Below are 18,303 nucleotides of genomic sequence, written 5' to 3'. Positions count from 1 at the left end.
TCTGCCATGCATCCGCCCACTCACACAACCTGTCCAAGTCACCCTGCAACCTCATAGCATCTTCCTCACAGTTTACACTACCACCCAGCTTTGTATCATCTGCAAATTTGCTAATGGTACTTTTAATCCCTTCATCCAAGTCATTAATGTATATTGTAAATAGCTGCGGTCCCAGCACCGAGCCTTGCGGTACCCCACTAGTTACTGCCTGCCATTCTGAAAGGGACCCATTTATCCCCACTCTTTGCTTTCTGTCTGTCAACCAATTTTCTATCCATGTCAGTACCCTACCTCCAATACCATGTGCTCTAATTTTGCCCACTAATCTCCTATGTGGAACCTTGTCAAAGGCTTTCTGAAAGTCAAGGTACACCACATCCACCGGCTCTCCCCTGTCAATTTTCCTGGTTACATCCTCAAAGAATTCCAGAAGATTAATCAAGCATCTATATGAACACTGGCTATTATTGATGGGATGACTATATAACTCTTGCTCCATCTGCTAAAATAGCCTTAATGCAGAACTTATAGCGTCGTGACTGTTTATTGTTTTTCCAAAATTATTTTGTTTTTCAGAACAATATTTCAATATTATTTAACCTAAAAAATATATTTCCATGAGGAGAGATATGATCTCAAACAATAGTAATATGATGGAAGCATTGGTTTTATTAATGTAGTAAAGTTACTGATATGGTGAATACTTCTTCCATTGTGGTTGTCAATTAATATACTTTGACTGCTTATTCTTTAACCTCCTGCACACGTTAGTATTGTGGGGCTTTTAGATTATTGTGTTTTTCTGGTAATTGAACAGTGAAGTTTGAAAGAAGATAGATGCAGGATTTATTATGGAGGGCATTACTCATTTCCTTTGGGACAAGATGCAACATTTAAACCAGAGTCATGTGGCCGAGTATCAATACTAAAATTATACTGGATGGGATGATAAAATCATGGATTTGGAGAAACATGGAAAACTGGGTGGTTAAATAAGATTACAGACCATCCCTGGGTTACAAGTACCTGACTTATGGATACCTGCACATTCAAACGAGTTCCAATAATATTAATAAATCCAAAAGTCTGGTGTCTGTACATAAGTTTATTCCAAAGAATAGTAGAATTAGTTTCCTCTCTCCAATTTTAATAGGTGCTCTTTCTTGACAGTCCTGTGTGTGTTATTATAGCATTCATTACAGTTCTGTGGAGTGCAATATTGAGTGGTTTTCCCAACTTGGAGACAAGTTGGACATCTATAAAAACTAAACCCGTGGGTTACCTAGTAACAACCTTACTTCCACATGTAGAGGATGAATACTAACACAGATTGGTTGAACTAAATCAACAAACAATCTGCCAGAGGGACTCAGCAAGTTGAGCAGTATCTGTGTGCACAGTAGGAGAAGGAACGTTTCAGGTTGAAATTCTACATCAGGACTTCTTTTCTCTCAGATGCTGCTCGACCACAGAGTTCCTCCAGCAGAAAGTTTGTTGCTCCACGTTTGAGTATCTAGAGTCTCAGACTGAATGGCTAATTCAATCTTCTGACCTTTTGTCTTGCTCTGTGGCTACATAACTATAAACCATTTGGGAGCTTACACTTGTGTTACCAGTTGGGTTCACTTTGTATTGCTCAGTTTATTTGCATTGAGATATTTTTTAATTTCTTTCTTTTTTTCTTTCAGCCAGATGAATTATATTTTGATGAAGGGGACATACTTTATATTTCAGATAATGTAAGTTTCTAATTGATTTGTATCATCTAGATTGATAAATCAAATTTTTTATGATCTTAATTAGATTTTTATTTAAACTATAATTTTGCTTTAAGAGTGATCCCAATTGGTGGAAAGGCACATGCAGAGGTCGAACAGGATTAATTCCAAGTAACTATGGTAAGCAGAGAATAGAGTTTTTATATTTGATTTAGCAGCAGACTAAAAATGTCTCGGATATTTATTGTTGAACTCTTTGAATAATACCAGTGAATCAGTGCTTTGTCTTGAATAATTTTGAGCCTATTGAAAGTAATTAAAAATAAAAAGAATAAGAATTAGACCATTCATCCTCTTGTGCTTGCTTTACCATTCAATAAGATCATGGCTGATCTTTACATCAGCACCACTTTGTGACTTTTAGTGTAGAGATACAGCATGGAAACAGGCCCTTCGGCCCACTGGATACACACCGACCAGTGATTCCCGCACATTAACACTGTCCTACACATACTAGGGACAAATTACATTTATACCAAGCCAATATACTTACAAACCTGTACGTCTTTGGAGTGTGGGAGGAAGTTGACGATCTTGGAGAAAACCCATGAAGGTCATGGGGATAGATACAAAATGCTGGAGTAACTTAGTGGGCAGCATCTCTGGAGAGAAGGAATGGGTGACGTTTCAGGCCAAGACCCTTCAGACTAATGTCAGGGGAGAGGGAGATACATAGATAAGGAAGTGAAAGGTAAAAATAGGATAAAGGAAAATGTAGAATAGATCATTGTTAGCTGGGAGAAGATAACAACAGAGCAAACAGAGCTGTGGTAGCGAGTCTGGGTTAAAACGTGGTCGTAGAGTCGGAGAGCAAGAGGAATCACAGGCGGAGCAGCAAGAGAGAATGATGCTGAACTTTCGTTGGAGAGAGGGGGAGAACTTCTTCAAAGTAGACATACATTGAGGAGATTTCGCAGTGGAGCGACAAAATGTGTAGGAAGAAACTGCAGATGCTGGTTTAAACCGAAGATAGACACAAAATGCTGGAGTAACTCAGCAGGACAGGCAGCATCTCTGGCGAGAAGGAATAGGTGACATTTCAGGTCGAGACCCTTTGTACAAACTCCGTCAGAATCAAACCCAGGTTCCTGGCGCTATAAGGCAGCAACTCTACCGCTGTGCCGCCCACTTCCTTGCATTAACATCCATTTCATTCAATAACATTCAATTCACTAAACATCCATTTGTATCTGATATTGTTTAAGGTTGACTTGTCATTCATTGTCATTACCTTTGTCATATTGTCTGATTATCAACATTGACTAGAAATTCAACTGGTTCAATCACATAAATAATGTGGTTCCAGGATAAATCACAGACTGGATGTCCTGATGCTCATGACACTCAACCATTTTCCGCCATCTATAAGGTAGAAATCAGTAGTGTGGTTGAATATTCTCGAATTGCCCAAATGACAGCAGCTCCAAAATTTCTGGGATGTTGAGGATATTTCTGGCAAGAACACCACCCACAGTTACTTTTGAAAAGGAGATGGTGAGTCACCTTGAACAGCTGTAGACAGTGGGTTTGTTTTTTGAGGAGAGATTAAACAGACAAAGGTTTATTGTTGTACCAAAATGGAACAATGAAATTCTTACTTGCAGCAGCACAGCAGTTTTGTAACACAGTACTCAATAGATAATATATGAAACAAATATTTAAAAAAGGATTTAATAAATTTTTTAAAACACAATATAATTCAAAGAACAAAACAAAGCCCGAAGTCCCTAGTTCAACAAAGGCAGTTCGTAATTCGGAGTTTAGTTGGAGTTTGTAGTGTTCATTAGCCTGATGGTTGTTGGGAAGAAGCTGTTCCTGAATCTAGATGTTACCGTTTACAGACTCCTATACCACCTTCCCGATGGCAGGAATGAAATGAGAGTGTGGCCATGATATTGTGGGTCCCTAATGATGCTGGCTGCCGTTTTGAGACAGTGGCCCCTATGGATGCCATTGATGGTATAGGTGATGCTGTACTGATGGGCTGTGTTCACCACTTTTTCTAATCTCCTTCGGTCCTGGGCGCACGAGTTGTTGAACCAGGCCATGATGCAACCGGTCAACATACCTTTTACCATACATCTGTAGAAGTTCAAGAGAGTATTCATTGACATACCAAGTCTCATATAATCATAGTCACAGAGCATGGAAACCGGCCCTTCGGCCCAATTTGCCCATGCCGACCAGATGCCTTAACTACACTACTCCCACCTGCCACCGTTTGGCCCATATCCCTTTAAACCTTTCCTACATGTATGTACCTGTCCATTGTCTTTAAAATGTTGTTATAGAATTGATTAAAACATATTTGTGGATCCTCGGCCTTCCTCTTCTAAAGTCAACCATCAGTTCCTTGCTTTTACTGACATTGAGAGCAAGATTGTTGTTCTGGCACCATTCAATCAGATGATCGATTTTCCCTCCTACACTCTAACTCTAATTATTTATAATTGTCCAATAACTGTGGTCTGATCAGCAAATTTGAAGATGGAGATGGAACTATATTCGAATACACAGTCATGGGTATAGAGTGGATAGAGCAGGGGCAGAGCCCACAGGCTTGAGGTGTGTCTGTGCTGATGGTTATCGAGGAGTAAGTGTCGTTGCCAGTTCATGCCGATTGTGTTCTGTTAATAAGGAAGTCGAGGATTCAGTTGCACAGGGGATGATGGTGTTGAACGCTGAGCTGTAGTCTACGAACAACAGCCTGATATATTTGTTTTTATTGTCCAAGTGGCCTATTGCAGAGTCGAGAGATGCATCCCCTGTTGATTGAGATCACATCCCCTGTTGATCTATTGTGGCAGTAGACAAAATGTAGTGAGTCCGGGCTCTTGTTGAGCAAGGAGTTGATATGCACCATGACCAACCCCTCAAAGCACTTCATTACCACAGCCGTTAGTGCCACCAGTCAGTAGTCATTGAGGCATTTCACCGTAGTATTCTTGGGCACCGGTATTATTGATACCCTTTTAAATCAGGTGGGAACCTCGGGAATGAGAGGTTGAAGATATCCACAAACACTCTAGCCAGTTGGTCGGTGTAGGTTCACACTCCTGAAGGATCATCTGATGTTGGCTTGCAGGCAGGTGGGACTGGGGTCGATGGGGCATGTTAGCCAGCATGGGCAAGTTGGGGCGAAGAACCTGTTTTCACTCTATGCCACTATGTGATTGTGATTGCAATACCATTGAGGTCTATGGGGACCCGGGAAGACACATCAAAGCCTGCAAAGAACGTATTGAGCTCAACTGGGAGTTATGCCTTGCTGTGGTTTGAGCTGCCGCTTGATTTTGTCATGTCATGGCGTGCAAGCCATGCCACAGCTGCCGAACATCTGCCTTGTCCTCCAGTTAAAAGTGAAAGTTCCATTTAGCCTTTTTGATTACCTTTATATGGAGTTTACCATGAGGCAATCATATTGAAATGTACACAGCAATTGTGGGGAGCTTGAAGAAGAGTTGATATTTCCCCTGACTCTGGTATCTAGCACATGACATACCAGTCTCAAAATGTGGGGATGATGATTCAAAATGGGGCTAAAGGACATTTCTTGACTGAGAGAGTAGTGAATCTTCGGAGAGTTGTCAAGGGCAGGGTGTTGAGTGTATTTCAGATGGAGATAGAAAGATTTTTGGATATTATTGAAGGATATTTTATTAATACAGTAAAGTGGTGCTGAGGAAAATGTCAACCATGATCTTATTGAATGGCAGAGGAAGCACAAGGGGCTAAATCATCTTCTGCTTTGTCGCTGTTTTTAGTTCCTTGCAAGAGACTCAACACTATTCAGGAAAAAGCAACCCACTCGATTGTCACCCCATCTACATTAAATACCCCCACCACTGGTGAACAGTGATTGCAAGTGTGTACCATCTATACAATGCATTGCGGTTTCCCGTTTTCGCTGTTCTGATAGTATCTTCGATCCAAGATAAAGACCAGCTGGCAAATGGGAATGCCACCACCTACAGGCTCACTTCCAAGTCGCACATCCGTCTGGCTTGGAGATATATTGCCATGACTTCATTGACATTTAGTCTGAATGTTTGAACTCCTTATCCAACAGTACTTCACCAAATGAACTGACAGTGCAAAAGGGTGGCTTACCATCCCTTTTGAAGGGCAATTGGGGGTGGTCAATAAATGCCAGCTTTTCCAGCCAAACCCACATGCATAAAGATAAGAGACTAGAAAGTCGATTTTGAAACCGAGCATCTTTAGTAATGGCACTGCTGCAATTGCAACCCTAATACCTTTTTCTTAAACTGATGGAACTAACAGAGTTGCGTAGTCCCCTCCCTGGTGATGATATTAAAGTTAAAGCCCATGATGGATTAATTATTCCCTATCAGCTAAATGTGTTCCGGAATTTTATGTGATGATTTAATACTTCTGTAAATTCCACGATTAAGAAAAATTAATACTGTTTTCATGAGAAAAGTAATTTCCAAGTTCTTTCTGCAGTTGCTGAACACGTAGAATCGATTGACAACCCTTTACATGAAGCTGCCAAACGCGGTGAGTCTAACTGCAAAACCAAACAAGCGAAACTTTCAACCAGCATGAAATGGAATCACCAAGAAGTACATTTAAGATCTATATTTTCAGTTCTTATTATTAAGCAAATCTTCTGAATATGTGCTTTTGGCCCTCTAGATTTCCATCAAATGTCACTAATTGCCCATGGAAATCATCAGACTATTTTAACAATTTGAAAGTATGCACATAATTGTGTTTTCTGATTACTTCAAGGTTTGATGGTGCAGGAAATGTATCTCCATGTAATATTACATCTATATTTAATAAATATTCTGGGGACATGCTTTTCAAACTAGTTATTGAGTAGGTTTTATTCCCCAGTGGGAGCCAAGAAGTGTAACAAATGTTTTGCCTCCTGGAGCTAATATTGGAGTTATGAGTATCAGAAGATAAGGATTTCCCTTAAACGTACTTATCTCAAATTGCGAACCTGATACAAAATCTACCCAACAAGAGAAATGTGGGTTTAAATATATTTGGATGGTCTGGGTGGTTATCACACTCTTGGTAATCATTGCTCTGGCCATACAGATTTCCCATGAATGCTGATGGCTAAGTATTTTTGTTTATTTTCACCACTGTCTGCAGTTAAGTAGATGTGCAGTATATTAAATAGCTTATTTATTGCTATTTTTCTATTTACTATTAAGATCACATCTTTTTTTTCAATGTGAAGTATGAAATTCTAGTGATGCTTTTGATATTTCAGGAAATGAAAGCTGGTTAAAGGAATGTTTAGATAACAGAGTGGCAGTGAATGCTTTGGATAAAGCTGGAAACACAGCTCTTTATTGGGGTTGTCATGGAGGACACCTGGGTAAGGGCTCTTCCTGCTTACAGTAAATTCATCATCTTTGTTTAGATGTTGCATTCTGGTTATTGTCATGGATGGGCGACATAAATTTGATCGAGGTTCTTTCTTGCTTGCAAATTCTTGGCAGTTCTTTTGCATAATTTAGTATTTAGGAGTTAAGAAACACTTCAAATTTCAAACAAGACTCCCTCAAACAACACTACCATATAGATTGATTAAATCTAAGCATGTTGAGTGATTTGGTTAGAGCCGTGTTTCATTAAGTCTACCTTAATTAAAGCTCATGGGGTAAAAACAAATGTTTTACAGCTATTTATTAACCTGTCTCTTCAAAGCAATGATCATCTGTAGGTTGCAAGTGTGTTTGGCAGACTGAAACCTATGAAATTAATAATACAAGGTGAACCATTTTAAGAATGATAAAAAGGATTTGTACATACATAAAAGGTAAACATTGCTTTTAGCATTATTTGGAGTTCAACATAGAACAGTACAGCAGAGCAACAGGCCCTTCGGCCCATAATGTCAGTACCACTCCATGATGCCAAGATAAAAAAATCTTACCTGCCAGCAGATGACCCATACCCCTCCGTATCCTGCATTTAATTATATTTTCCTGGATAGACAGTACATAATAATTTGCTTGCTCTGTCACATTATATTTCCTTCTTAAAATAATCTACATCAGTTTTTTTCTGTGGGAGTTAAAGCCACCATGTGATTTAATTGTAAGAACAAGCTAACCATTATGTATAAATTGAAAATAACACACAAAAAGAAAATCACTTTTCTTCCCCCCCCCCCTATTTATACACCGATGAGCTAAAACATTCTGACCACTGACAGGTGAAGTGAATAACATTGATTATCTTGTTACAATGGCACCTGTCAAGGGGTGGGATATATTAGGCAGCAAGTGAACAGTCAGTTCTTGAAGTTGATGTGTTGGATGCAGGAGAAAAGATCTGAGCGACTTTGACAAGGGCCAAATTGTCGTGGCCAGATGACTGGGTCAGAGCATCTATGAAACGGCAAGGCTTGTGGGGTGCTCCTGGTCAGCAGTGGTGAATACCTACCGACAGTGGTCCGAGGAGGGACAAACCACAAACCGGCCACAGGGTGTTGGGCACCCAAGGCTCATCGATGCGTGATGGCAACGAAGGCTGTCCCGTCTAGTCCTAACTGACAGTCTACTAGTCTACTGTGGCACAAGTCATAGAAAATTTTAATAGTGGTCACGGGAGGACTGTGTCACAATACACAGAGCATTGCACCCTGCTGCATATGGGGCTGCGTAGCCGCAGACCGGTCAGAGTGCCCATGATGACCCCTGACCACCGTCGAAAATGCTTAAATTGGGCATGTGAGCGTCAGAACTGGACCTTGCAGCAGTGGAAGAAGGTCGCCGTTTTCTTTTAGATCATGTGGATGGCCGTGTACGTGTGCGCCGTTTACCTGGGGAAGTGATGGCACCAGGATGCACTGTGTGAAGACGACAAGCCTGTGGAGGGAGTGTGATGCTCTGGGCAATGTTCTGCTGGGAAACCCTGGGTCCGGCCATTCATGTGGACGTCAATTTGACACGTGTCACCTACCTAAACATCGTTGCAGGCCAGATACACCCCTTCATGGCAATGATATTCCCTGATGGCAGTGGCCTCTTTCAGCAGGATAATGCGCCCTGCCACGCTGCATGCATTGTTCGGGAATGGTTTGAGGAACATGATGAAGTGTTCACAGTGTTGCCCTGGCCTCCAAATTCTCCAGATCTCAATCCGATTGAGCAACTGTGGGATGTGCTGGATCGACAAGTCCGATCCACGGCAGCTCCACCTCGCAACTTACAGGACTTGAAGGATCTGCTGCTAATGTTTTGGTGCCAGAAACCACAGGACACCTTCAGGGGTCGTGTCGAGTCCATGCCTTGGCGGCACATGGAGGCCCAACAGCATATCAGGCAGGTGGTCATAATGTTTTGGCTCATCAGTGTATTTACCTGAACCAAGGTTAGGCAGAAATTTTAGCCAACAAGTTGGTGATAGATATAGTATATAGCAGAGGTGATATGAACAAACATGCTTCATAGACTCTAAATATTCTTAACAACAGTCTAGGTAGGATAACCAAACCAGACTGGTTTTCAATAATCTAGAAATACAATGGTGACTGACTAGCTCGCTGAATTTGTCAGTAGAACCTGAAAGGGTAGTACTGCCACTCCAGCCTGCAGTTCTTCCAATGTATCATATAATTCTCCAATCCTCTACCCTACCCTAAGTCTGAAGAAGGGTCTCAACCCAAAACGACACCCATTTCTTCTCTCCAGCGATGCTGCCTGTCCCACTGAGATACTCCAGCTTTTTGTGTCTATCTCTACCCTACAAAGTTGGATGGCACCAACTGGCCAAGTTTGGCTTGTTCACTAGAACCCCTTGCTGTTAAGCTGTAGAATTGCATTTGTTTGTATCACAGCAGTACCCCGGTGCAAGGTTTCAAATGATAATGTTTCAGCTCTCTTGTTCAGCACCATGCTTTCCTGGATGAAGTTAAAAACTGAGAGCAATCATTTTAACTGTATTCTTGGTTAACTATTGGCTGTTTGTTTTATCTAGGAATAGTAAAGCTTCTGCTTTCCCAACCAAATATCGAATTAAATCAACAGGTATGTCAATTATTTAACTTGAGGTTTAGGTCTGAAATGATACGGGTTTTGATCAGTAAATCTCACAGTTTCTGCAGTGATGTTAACTCCATAAGTATATTTCAGAGCTTACTGATGTTACTGAGCTACAAATATCATGACCAATTTTTCACCAATTATAATGGCTTAATAGTAATGTAGGGAAAATCTGACTTTGTCCTTATTTGCTGTGGTCCTCGCCAATTGATTCAGCATTGAATTAACCACGATGGCTTGAACAAAAAGATGACTGAATAATTTGGGGGCTAGCTAGTACAAAGCCGAATGACAGTGTAACAAGTTTTTTGCAGTGTAACAAGTCATAATTACTGCAGGAATATAACTGCAGATGCTGGTTCAAATCGAAGGTAGACACAATATGATCAGTCTGAAGAAGAGTCTCGACCTGAAACGTCACCCATTCCTTCTCTCCTGAGATACTGCCTGACCCGCTGAGTTACTCCAGCATTTTGTGTCTACCTCCAAGTAATAATTACTTGTCTCTCTGCTCTAAAGCAAGGACTCTTAGAAGAATATGAGTTGTGAATTTAAAGATGTTTATTTTTTATTATGCCTGCTTTTCTTTCTTTGTCTCTTTCTTAATTCCATGTATACTTTGTGATCTTTATTCCATGTCCTGTTTTTACCTCCTGCTTTGCTGTGCCTCCCAGTGAACATTCTCCGGTGTGGTGGTATGAAGATGTTCACTGATGACCTTCCTACTCCCAGTCTGCACAGATCCCATTTAGAGAGACCTCATTAGATTAGTGCTTGATTGCTCGAAATCTTCACGGACCATCCCTTGAAAAAGTCACAGGATAACTGTAGGTGAGGTAAATGCTGATGGTTGTTCACAGCAAAATCCAGGCAGTTCAATCTACCATTACTCCATTTCTCAATTGAAAGTGAGAAGACAGGCGAAGGCTGGAAAATGGTCTATATCATGCTTACTTGTCGTCTGTGGAAATTTCTTATTTTCTCTAATTTTAATTCCCATATTTAGTTTTATCATTGTGGTGATGAATTAAAGTTAATTCTAAATTGTGTTTGTGATTTTATAGTAAGGTGTTGACTTACATTGGGTGGGTGGGGGGGGGGGGGGGGATTTTGTTTATAAGCTCTTTTTTTCTTAATTTTTTTTGCAAGATTTCTTGAAGCTTATATTGTAAAAGAGGGAGCTGAAACTTTGCTTTATAATTCCTCTGTTTTAGGGTGAAGTATTATCCATGTTTTCTTAAAGGGCTCTGATGTGTGAACTGATACTCTCATACCTGGGAGTATAGACTTAGTTTTGTTATCGCACTTAATCATTCTTTTGGTTTATGTTCCTAATCCCTATTAATTTATTTATCAGTAACATCATAGAGTAAATTATGCAGAGGTAACATCATGAACGAGAAAATTCAGTCCCCAAGATCAAAGTTACGCAATTGTGCTGTTTCCAGTTTTTGGGGGCGTGTTTTACATAAAGAGAAGCCTTTACATGACAATGAGCCTTTTAAAACAGGAAATTTATGCTGTCAAAACTTGTGCCTTCCTTTGTGGTTTTGAAAGGGCATTGACAAGCAGAATTTCAGAAATAGGAAGGGAAAAAATAAAATTAAGAATATCACATTAATGTAGAGCCTTCTTTAACATCAGCTGGAGTCATAGTTATACAGCATGGAAACAGACTAAACAGCCCAACTCATCCATGCTGACCAAGATGCCTGATCTAAGATACTCCCATTTGCCCACATTTGGCCCATATCTCTGTTATTTGCCAGTTTTTAAAAAATATCAAAGTGTTAATCTAGTGTTGGAAGAGTAATATTTTCCTGCTTTACCAAATGGCAAACCATAAAGGTTTCTAACTTGCTAATAATATTGTAGCTGAAATGGTCAGATTATTACTTCCTGGTGATACTCTTAAGATATGATTGACACCTTCAATTACATACGCTGGTGTAAATTCGAGTTGCTTTCCATTTGTATAGAATAAACTGGGAGATACGGTTGTGCACGCTGCCGCATGGAAGGGATATGAAGATATCCTCGAGTTATTACTTTTGAAAGGTAAGTCTCCTAGGAAATATCTTATAGTACAATGTTAATTGTTATTTTCATCAATGCTATCCTACATCCAACATTCATACATTACCTTTGCTTATCTGCTTTTTTTCAATCTTTAATAATCTTAGTCAATTCCAAAATGCTTTTCTTTGGTTCACTTGCCAACAGTAATGAACAGGTAATAGAATGTCATGCATTCAGCAGATAGAATTCAAAACTGTCGTTCTTTCAGAGTGGAAGTGATAATTAAAAGTCTTTACAGTGGAGTATTTTTGTCTCACTTTATTTTGCTTTCATTTAGGTTTAGATTTATTGTCATGTGTATCGAGACAGTGAAAAGGTTTGTTTAGCATGCCATCCAATCAAGTCAGATAATTCTGCAAATAGATAAAATGAAGCCCAACTCGAGTACAAAAGGTAGAGTGAAGGGAAAGTTACTGTGTGCAAAATATAGTTCTCAGCATTATTGTGCAACAGTTCCAGAGACAAAGTCCAATGTCTGCAATAAATCTACTGATTCTGCTGTAATAGAAAAAGTGACATAGATTTGGGAATCGGAATTGATTGGCATGCAGTGTGGATTGGGATACTAGAATCTTACAACTAGATAAATGGGGTAATAGTACATTGAAGGCTAAAATCATTTCCATTTTAAATGTGAAAATAAAAATTAATGACATAGAAGTTTAAAGTTTAATGAAAAACAATGATATAATAATAGAAAGTATTGCAGACAGGTTTTTATTATAAAAGCTCTTTATTCTGAATGCTGAAATGATATCGAAGCAAGAACAAAACTTAGGAGTTGAGTATAAGAGTCAGGCAATTATGTTGTCACTTTATAAAACTTTGGCCCGGCCACATTTGGAGTGCTGTGTGCAGTTCTGGCCGGCCCATTACAGGGAGAATATGGAGCCTTCAGAGAGAATGCAGGAGAGGTTTACCAGAATGCTGCCTAGATTAGATATAGACTGCAAGGAGACGTTGGGTAAGCTTGGATTGTTCTCTCTGGTTGTTCGGAGGCTGAGGGGTGACTTGAAAGAAGCTTATAAAATCGTGAGAGGTATAGATAGGGTAGATAGTCAGAAACTTTATCCCCTGTGGAAATGTCAAAGACTAGAGGACATAGCTTTGATATCAGAGGGAGAATGTTTACAGGTGATGTGTGGGGCGTTAATTTTTGCACGAGAACATGTTGGGTGCCTGGACCGCCCTACCAGAGATGGTGGTGGAACCAGATATGATTGTGGTAGATGAGAGGTTTTTAGATAGGCACATGAATAATCAGGGATATTGATCACGTGCAGGCAGAGGAGATTAGTTTAACCTCATCATATTCGGCATAAATGTTGTAGGCAAAAGGGCCTGTTCCTGTGCTGCACTGTTCTGTGTTGGCCTGACTGACAACATGATTAATTAATAGATACAGCATGGAAACGGGCCCTTTGGCCCACCATGCTGACCATTGATCACCCATTATCCCACTTTTGGATCCACTCCCTACACACTCGAGGCAATTTACTGAGTCCAATTAAGCTGCAAACTGGCACATCTTTGGAATGTGTGGAGAAACCAGAGCACCTGGAGGAAACCCATGTGGTCACAGGAAAACCTGCAAACTCCACAGACAGCACCCAAGATGAGGAATGAACCTGGTTCTCTGGCATTGAGCGGTAACAGCTCTCTCAGCTGTGCCACTGTGAATGATATAGTATATTTTGTCCACAGGTGCCAGAATAGATCTGAAAAACAATGAGAAAAAAGTGCCGCTTGATATGGCTATCAATCCACAATGTTCTTCTCTTCTTAAGAAGAAATCTGGACAAGGTAAGATAAGTCAATGTAACTCATTCAATACATAATGCTGTGATTGAAGACTCTGTATGTAAAATGCAAATTTGTGAAACCTATATACTCTGTCCAAACTTTTTCCTTGACGCAATAAAGGTTGAACTTCATTCAAGAGGCAACTGTAACAGTCAAATATTTCCAAGAATTTTAGTGTTGTCTAAAGAGTCCAAGTATAAAGCAAATTTTTTTTTTAATGAAAGGTGAAAGGAGGCTTTCTGACAAGAGACCTCACAAAGCTTGTGTATCTTATGCACGAAAGGAGTGCTTCAATCTTGACAACACCTCGACAACTTGTACCCAACTTCATTGATTCCTTGGTTCTTCAGCAGCTTCTGATTCTTGTCATAATTCCCACTGGCTTTGAATAAAAACTTATTTTATGGACAAGGTGGTTTTCTAAGATTAATTAGCATGGCTGTAAATGAAAAAAATAAAAGCATAGTAACTTTTGTAAGATTTTGTTTTAACATGTTATTTGAGTTTGATAATACTTTCAGCCACATCCGATTTTACCTTTTTTGGGGCGTCATGAATCTTCTTCAGAAATAAACTTTATGAAGATCTTCTAAAGTTGCTTGACAGTTTTCCACTGTTCTCTTGAGGACCTTGGCCAGTCAGAGTCTTTCTCTTTGAAAACCATAGGTCTGCTCATCAGAAGCTTGCTCTAGTATCCAAATTTGGTCATGAGACTGAGTTGAGTCGTTTTCCCAGAATGGTTTGTGGTTGCCTGAATTAGATTACCACAACCACGATTTTTTTATGAATGAAAATATCAGGACGTTTTTTGCTAAGGTATACTATCAGAAAGACCCACGCTATGCCAAGCAAATTCTTGTGGGCTACTCTCTGCTGAGTTTCAGTTTAGTTAACTGAAGTTCACCATTTAATTCCTTGGAAAGGCCAGTGAAGAAATAAAACTGTGTTGCATTTAAGCTGGACATTCCACCCGCAGTCCAGGCACATAAATGGCCAACTTCAGCTGCAAGGGATATATTGATTAATTGTTCTTATGATTCGTTGAGTTTAAACAAATGCTCAAGTTCTTTTAATGATTTAACTTTAATGTTTTCATTATTATGTTTTTAAGATTTACTTTTTTTTGATAGCTTACGAATGTTTCGGTAAGTTGGGTTACATTCAGTCTTATTCAAAGTTCTTGATTACTTTATTTAGAAAGTTTAGGGGATGGCATATTTAACTGCCCCAATTTTTTGAGTGAGTGTTTACTGCATGTTCTGCATATATCCAAATCCAGCCTTTTCCCCAGTGTATGATGGTGTTATCAGAATATAATGGCATATACCCCGGTGCTGGCTCGAAGGGCTGAATGGCCTCCTCCTGCACCTATTTTCTATTATGTGATGCAAGGCTAAGATGGTGCAGAAGGTCAGCATTGATGTACAGAAAGATATTAGGGCCCTAGTTGATGTCTCCCTTAAAGTGGCAAAACATGATGCCTGGATTGGCATACCAGAATGATGCCTGGATTGGGGCTATTCGTTTCAGGGATAGGTTGGACACACTTGGATTGTTTTATGCTTGAGTATTGAGTATGCTTGCTTTTATAGTATTGATGAAGGGCATTGAGTATAAGAGTCAGGAAGTCATGATGTAGCTTTCAAGGACTTTGGTTGGGATGCTTTTCGAGTATCAAGTGTAGTTCTGGTTACAGGAAGGATGTGGAGGCTTTGGAAAGGATGCAGAGGGTGCTTACCAGAATGATGCCTGGATTGGGGATATTCGCTACAGGGATAGGTTGGACACACTTGGATTGTTTTCCTCCCTAATTTTTTTTCCCCCTAGAGAATGGTGTGTGCCTGGAACGTGCTGCCAGGGGTGTTGGTTGACCCAAAGGAACAGTAGTATTTAAGATACTTCTGGATAGACATACGGATATGCAGGGAATGGAGGCATGTGGATTATGTGCAGGCAGATAAGAGTTGTCTTGGCATCATGTTTGAAATTGTGGGTGGAAGAGCTACTTCTGTGATCTATGTTTTATGAGTATTGCTTTATTTCTAGAGCTTGTCAGCGTGCTTTTGAAAATCCACAGAGACGCTTGCTCTTCTGTGCTGTAGAATGCTTCATGAACATTCTCATCTCCATTTCATTTTGGTTTGGAAGTGTAATGCAATGATTCTGTTCTAAAGTCTTATGCAAACTCAAATCATGTATCCATTATAATGACTTTTTCATTTCCTTCCACGTCTATTTATCCTGCTTTACATTCCAATTTTCTATTTTTATTTGTATAGTTGCATGTTATCGCTCATTCTTGTCATCTGATTTTGTAACTTTAATTTATTTTTCTTCTCTGCATTTCTCTTTAATACCTTTTGCATCACTTGTTTTGAAGAAGGGTCTCGACCCGAAACATCACCCATCCTTTTCCTCCAGCAATGTTGCCTGACCCACTGAGTTACTCCAGCATTTCGTGTCTATCTTTGGTATATACAACAGCATTGGCAGTTCCTTTCTACAAAATTGTTACTTTCTTAAGTCTCTCACTACTCCCAGATGTACTAGTGGACAGAGGTCCTAGGGTGACGGAGGAACTGAAGGAAATTCACATTAGGCAGGAAGTGGTGTTGGGTAGACTGATGGGACTGAAGGCTGATAAATCCCCAGGGCTTGATGGTCTGCATCCCAGGGTACTTAAGGGAGTGGCTCTAGAAATCGTGGACGCATTGGTGTTCATTTTCCAATGTTCTATAGATTCAGGATCAGTTCCTGTGGATTGGAGGGTAGCTAATGTTATCCCACATTTTAAGAAAGGAGGGAGAGAGAAAATGGGATATTATAGACCAGTTAGCCTGACATCAGTGGTGGGGAAGATGTTGGAGTCAACTATAAAAGAAGAAATTGCAGAACATTTGGATAGCAGTAACAGGATCGTTCCGAGTCAGCATGGATTTACGAAGGGGAAATCATGCTTGACTAATCTTCTAGAATTTTTGAGGATGTAACTAGGAAAATGGACAAGGGAGTGCCAGTGGATGTAGTGTATCTCGACTTTCAGAAAGCCTTTCATAAGGTCCCACATAGGAGAATAGTGGGCAAGATTAGAGCACATGGTATTGGGTGGGGGTAGGGTGCTGACATGGATAGAAAATTGGTTGGCAGGCAGGAAACAAAGAGTAGGGATTAACAAAACCCTTTCAGAATGGCAGTCAGTGACTAGTGGGGTACCGCAAGGTGCTGGGACCGTAGCTATTTACCATATACATTAATGACTTAGATGAAGGGATTAAAAGTAACATTAGCAAATTTGAGGATGACACAAAGCTGGGTGGCAGTGTGAACTGTGAGGAGGATGCTATGAGGATGCAGGGTGACTTGGACAGGTTGTGTGAGTGGGCAGATGCATGGCAGATGCAGTTTAATGTGGATAAATGTGAGGTTATCCACTTTGGTGGTAAGAACAGGAAGGCAGATTATTATCTGAATGGTGTCAAGTTAGGAAATGGGGAAGTACAAAGAGATCTGGGTGTCCTTGTTCATCAGTCACTTAAAGTTAGCATGCAGGTACAGCAGGCAGTGAAGAAAGCTAATGGCATGTTGGCCTTTATGTCATGAGGAGTTGAGTATAGGAGCAAATAGGTCCTTCCGCAGTTGTACAGGGCCTTGGTGAGACCGCACCTGGAGTACTGTGTGCAGTTTTGGTCTCCAAATTTGAGGAAGGACATTCTTGCTATTGGGGGCGTGCTGCGTAGGTTCACTAGATTCATTCTTGGAATGGCGGGACTGTCGTATGTTGAAAGACTGGAGCGATTAGGCTTGTATACACTGGAATTTAGAAGGATGAGAGGGAATCTTATTGAAACAGAAAAAGATTATTAAGGGATTGGACATGTTAGAGGCAGGAAACATGTTCCCAATGTTGGGGGAGTCCAGAACCAGGGGCCACAGTTTAAGAATAAGGGGTAGGCCATTTAGAACGGAGATGAGGAAAAGCTTTTTCAGTCAGAGAGTTGTAAATCTGTGGAATTCTCTGCTTCAGAAGGCGGTGGAGGCCAATTCTCTGGATGCTTTCAAGAGAGAGCTAGATAAAGCTCTTAAAGACAGTGGAGTCAGGGGGTTTGGGGAGAGGGTAGGAACGGGATACTGATTGTGAATGATCACCCATGATCACATTGAATGGCGGTGCTGGCTCAAAGGGCCAAATGGCCTACTCCTGCACCTATTGTCTATTGTCTATAATCTCCCTCACTTTTCCCTTTGATAGGACTTTCTTGCTTTGTGAGTCAGCCTTTTGCTGTGATTCTGATTGCAATAATTACACCTGTCCTTTTTATTCACAAAGGTGGATTTATCCCTATTCAATTCTGTTTAAATCCTGCTGATCTATTTTGATTCTTTAATTTGCAGTTTCCGTTTCAGTTCATGTGAAGTTCTCCCTTCTCCTGTACTCAAATATAACATATAACATATAACAACTACAGCATGGAAACAGGCCTGTCCGGCCCTACCAGTCCACGCCGACCATTCTCCCTGACACTAGTCTCATCTACCTGCACTCAGACCATAACCCTCTAAACCCCTCCTATCCATATACCTATCCAATTTATTCTTAAATAATAAAATCG

At 40.3% G+C, this 18,303-nt stretch overlaps 1 protein-coding gene across 1 annotated transcript in view; it reads left to right on the top strand.

Annotated features, from left to right (window-relative positions):
- The window catches only part of ostf1 (osteoclast stimulating factor 1), a 74,751-nt gene that overhangs the window by 43,789 nt on the left and 12,659 nt on the right, over positions 1-18,303 (top strand). The window contains exons 3-9 of the mRNA XM_078396993.1: positions 1,689-1,739; positions 1,835-1,898; positions 6,246-6,299; positions 7,030-7,137; positions 9,747-9,796; positions 11,791-11,869; positions 13,595-13,693. Of these exons, the coding sequence (XP_078253119.1) occupies positions 1,689-1,739; positions 1,835-1,898; positions 6,246-6,299; positions 7,030-7,137; positions 9,747-9,796; positions 11,791-11,869; positions 13,595-13,693 (505 nt within the window). The remainder of the gene's footprint in view (positions 1-1,688; positions 1,740-1,834; positions 1,899-6,245; positions 6,300-7,029; positions 7,138-9,746; positions 9,797-11,790; positions 11,870-13,594; positions 13,694-18,303) is intronic.

Source organism: Rhinoraja longicauda, chromosome 3, assembly GCF_053455715.1.
Source record: "Rhinoraja longicauda isolate Sanriku21f chromosome 3, sRhiLon1.1, whole genome shotgun sequence".
Classification (NCBI taxonomy): Eukaryota; Metazoa; Chordata; class Chondrichthyes; order Rajiformes; family Arhynchobatidae; genus Rhinoraja; species Rhinoraja longicauda.
Note: the sequence above shows the minus strand (reverse complement) of the source record. Positions and strands in the feature narration are given on the sequence as shown.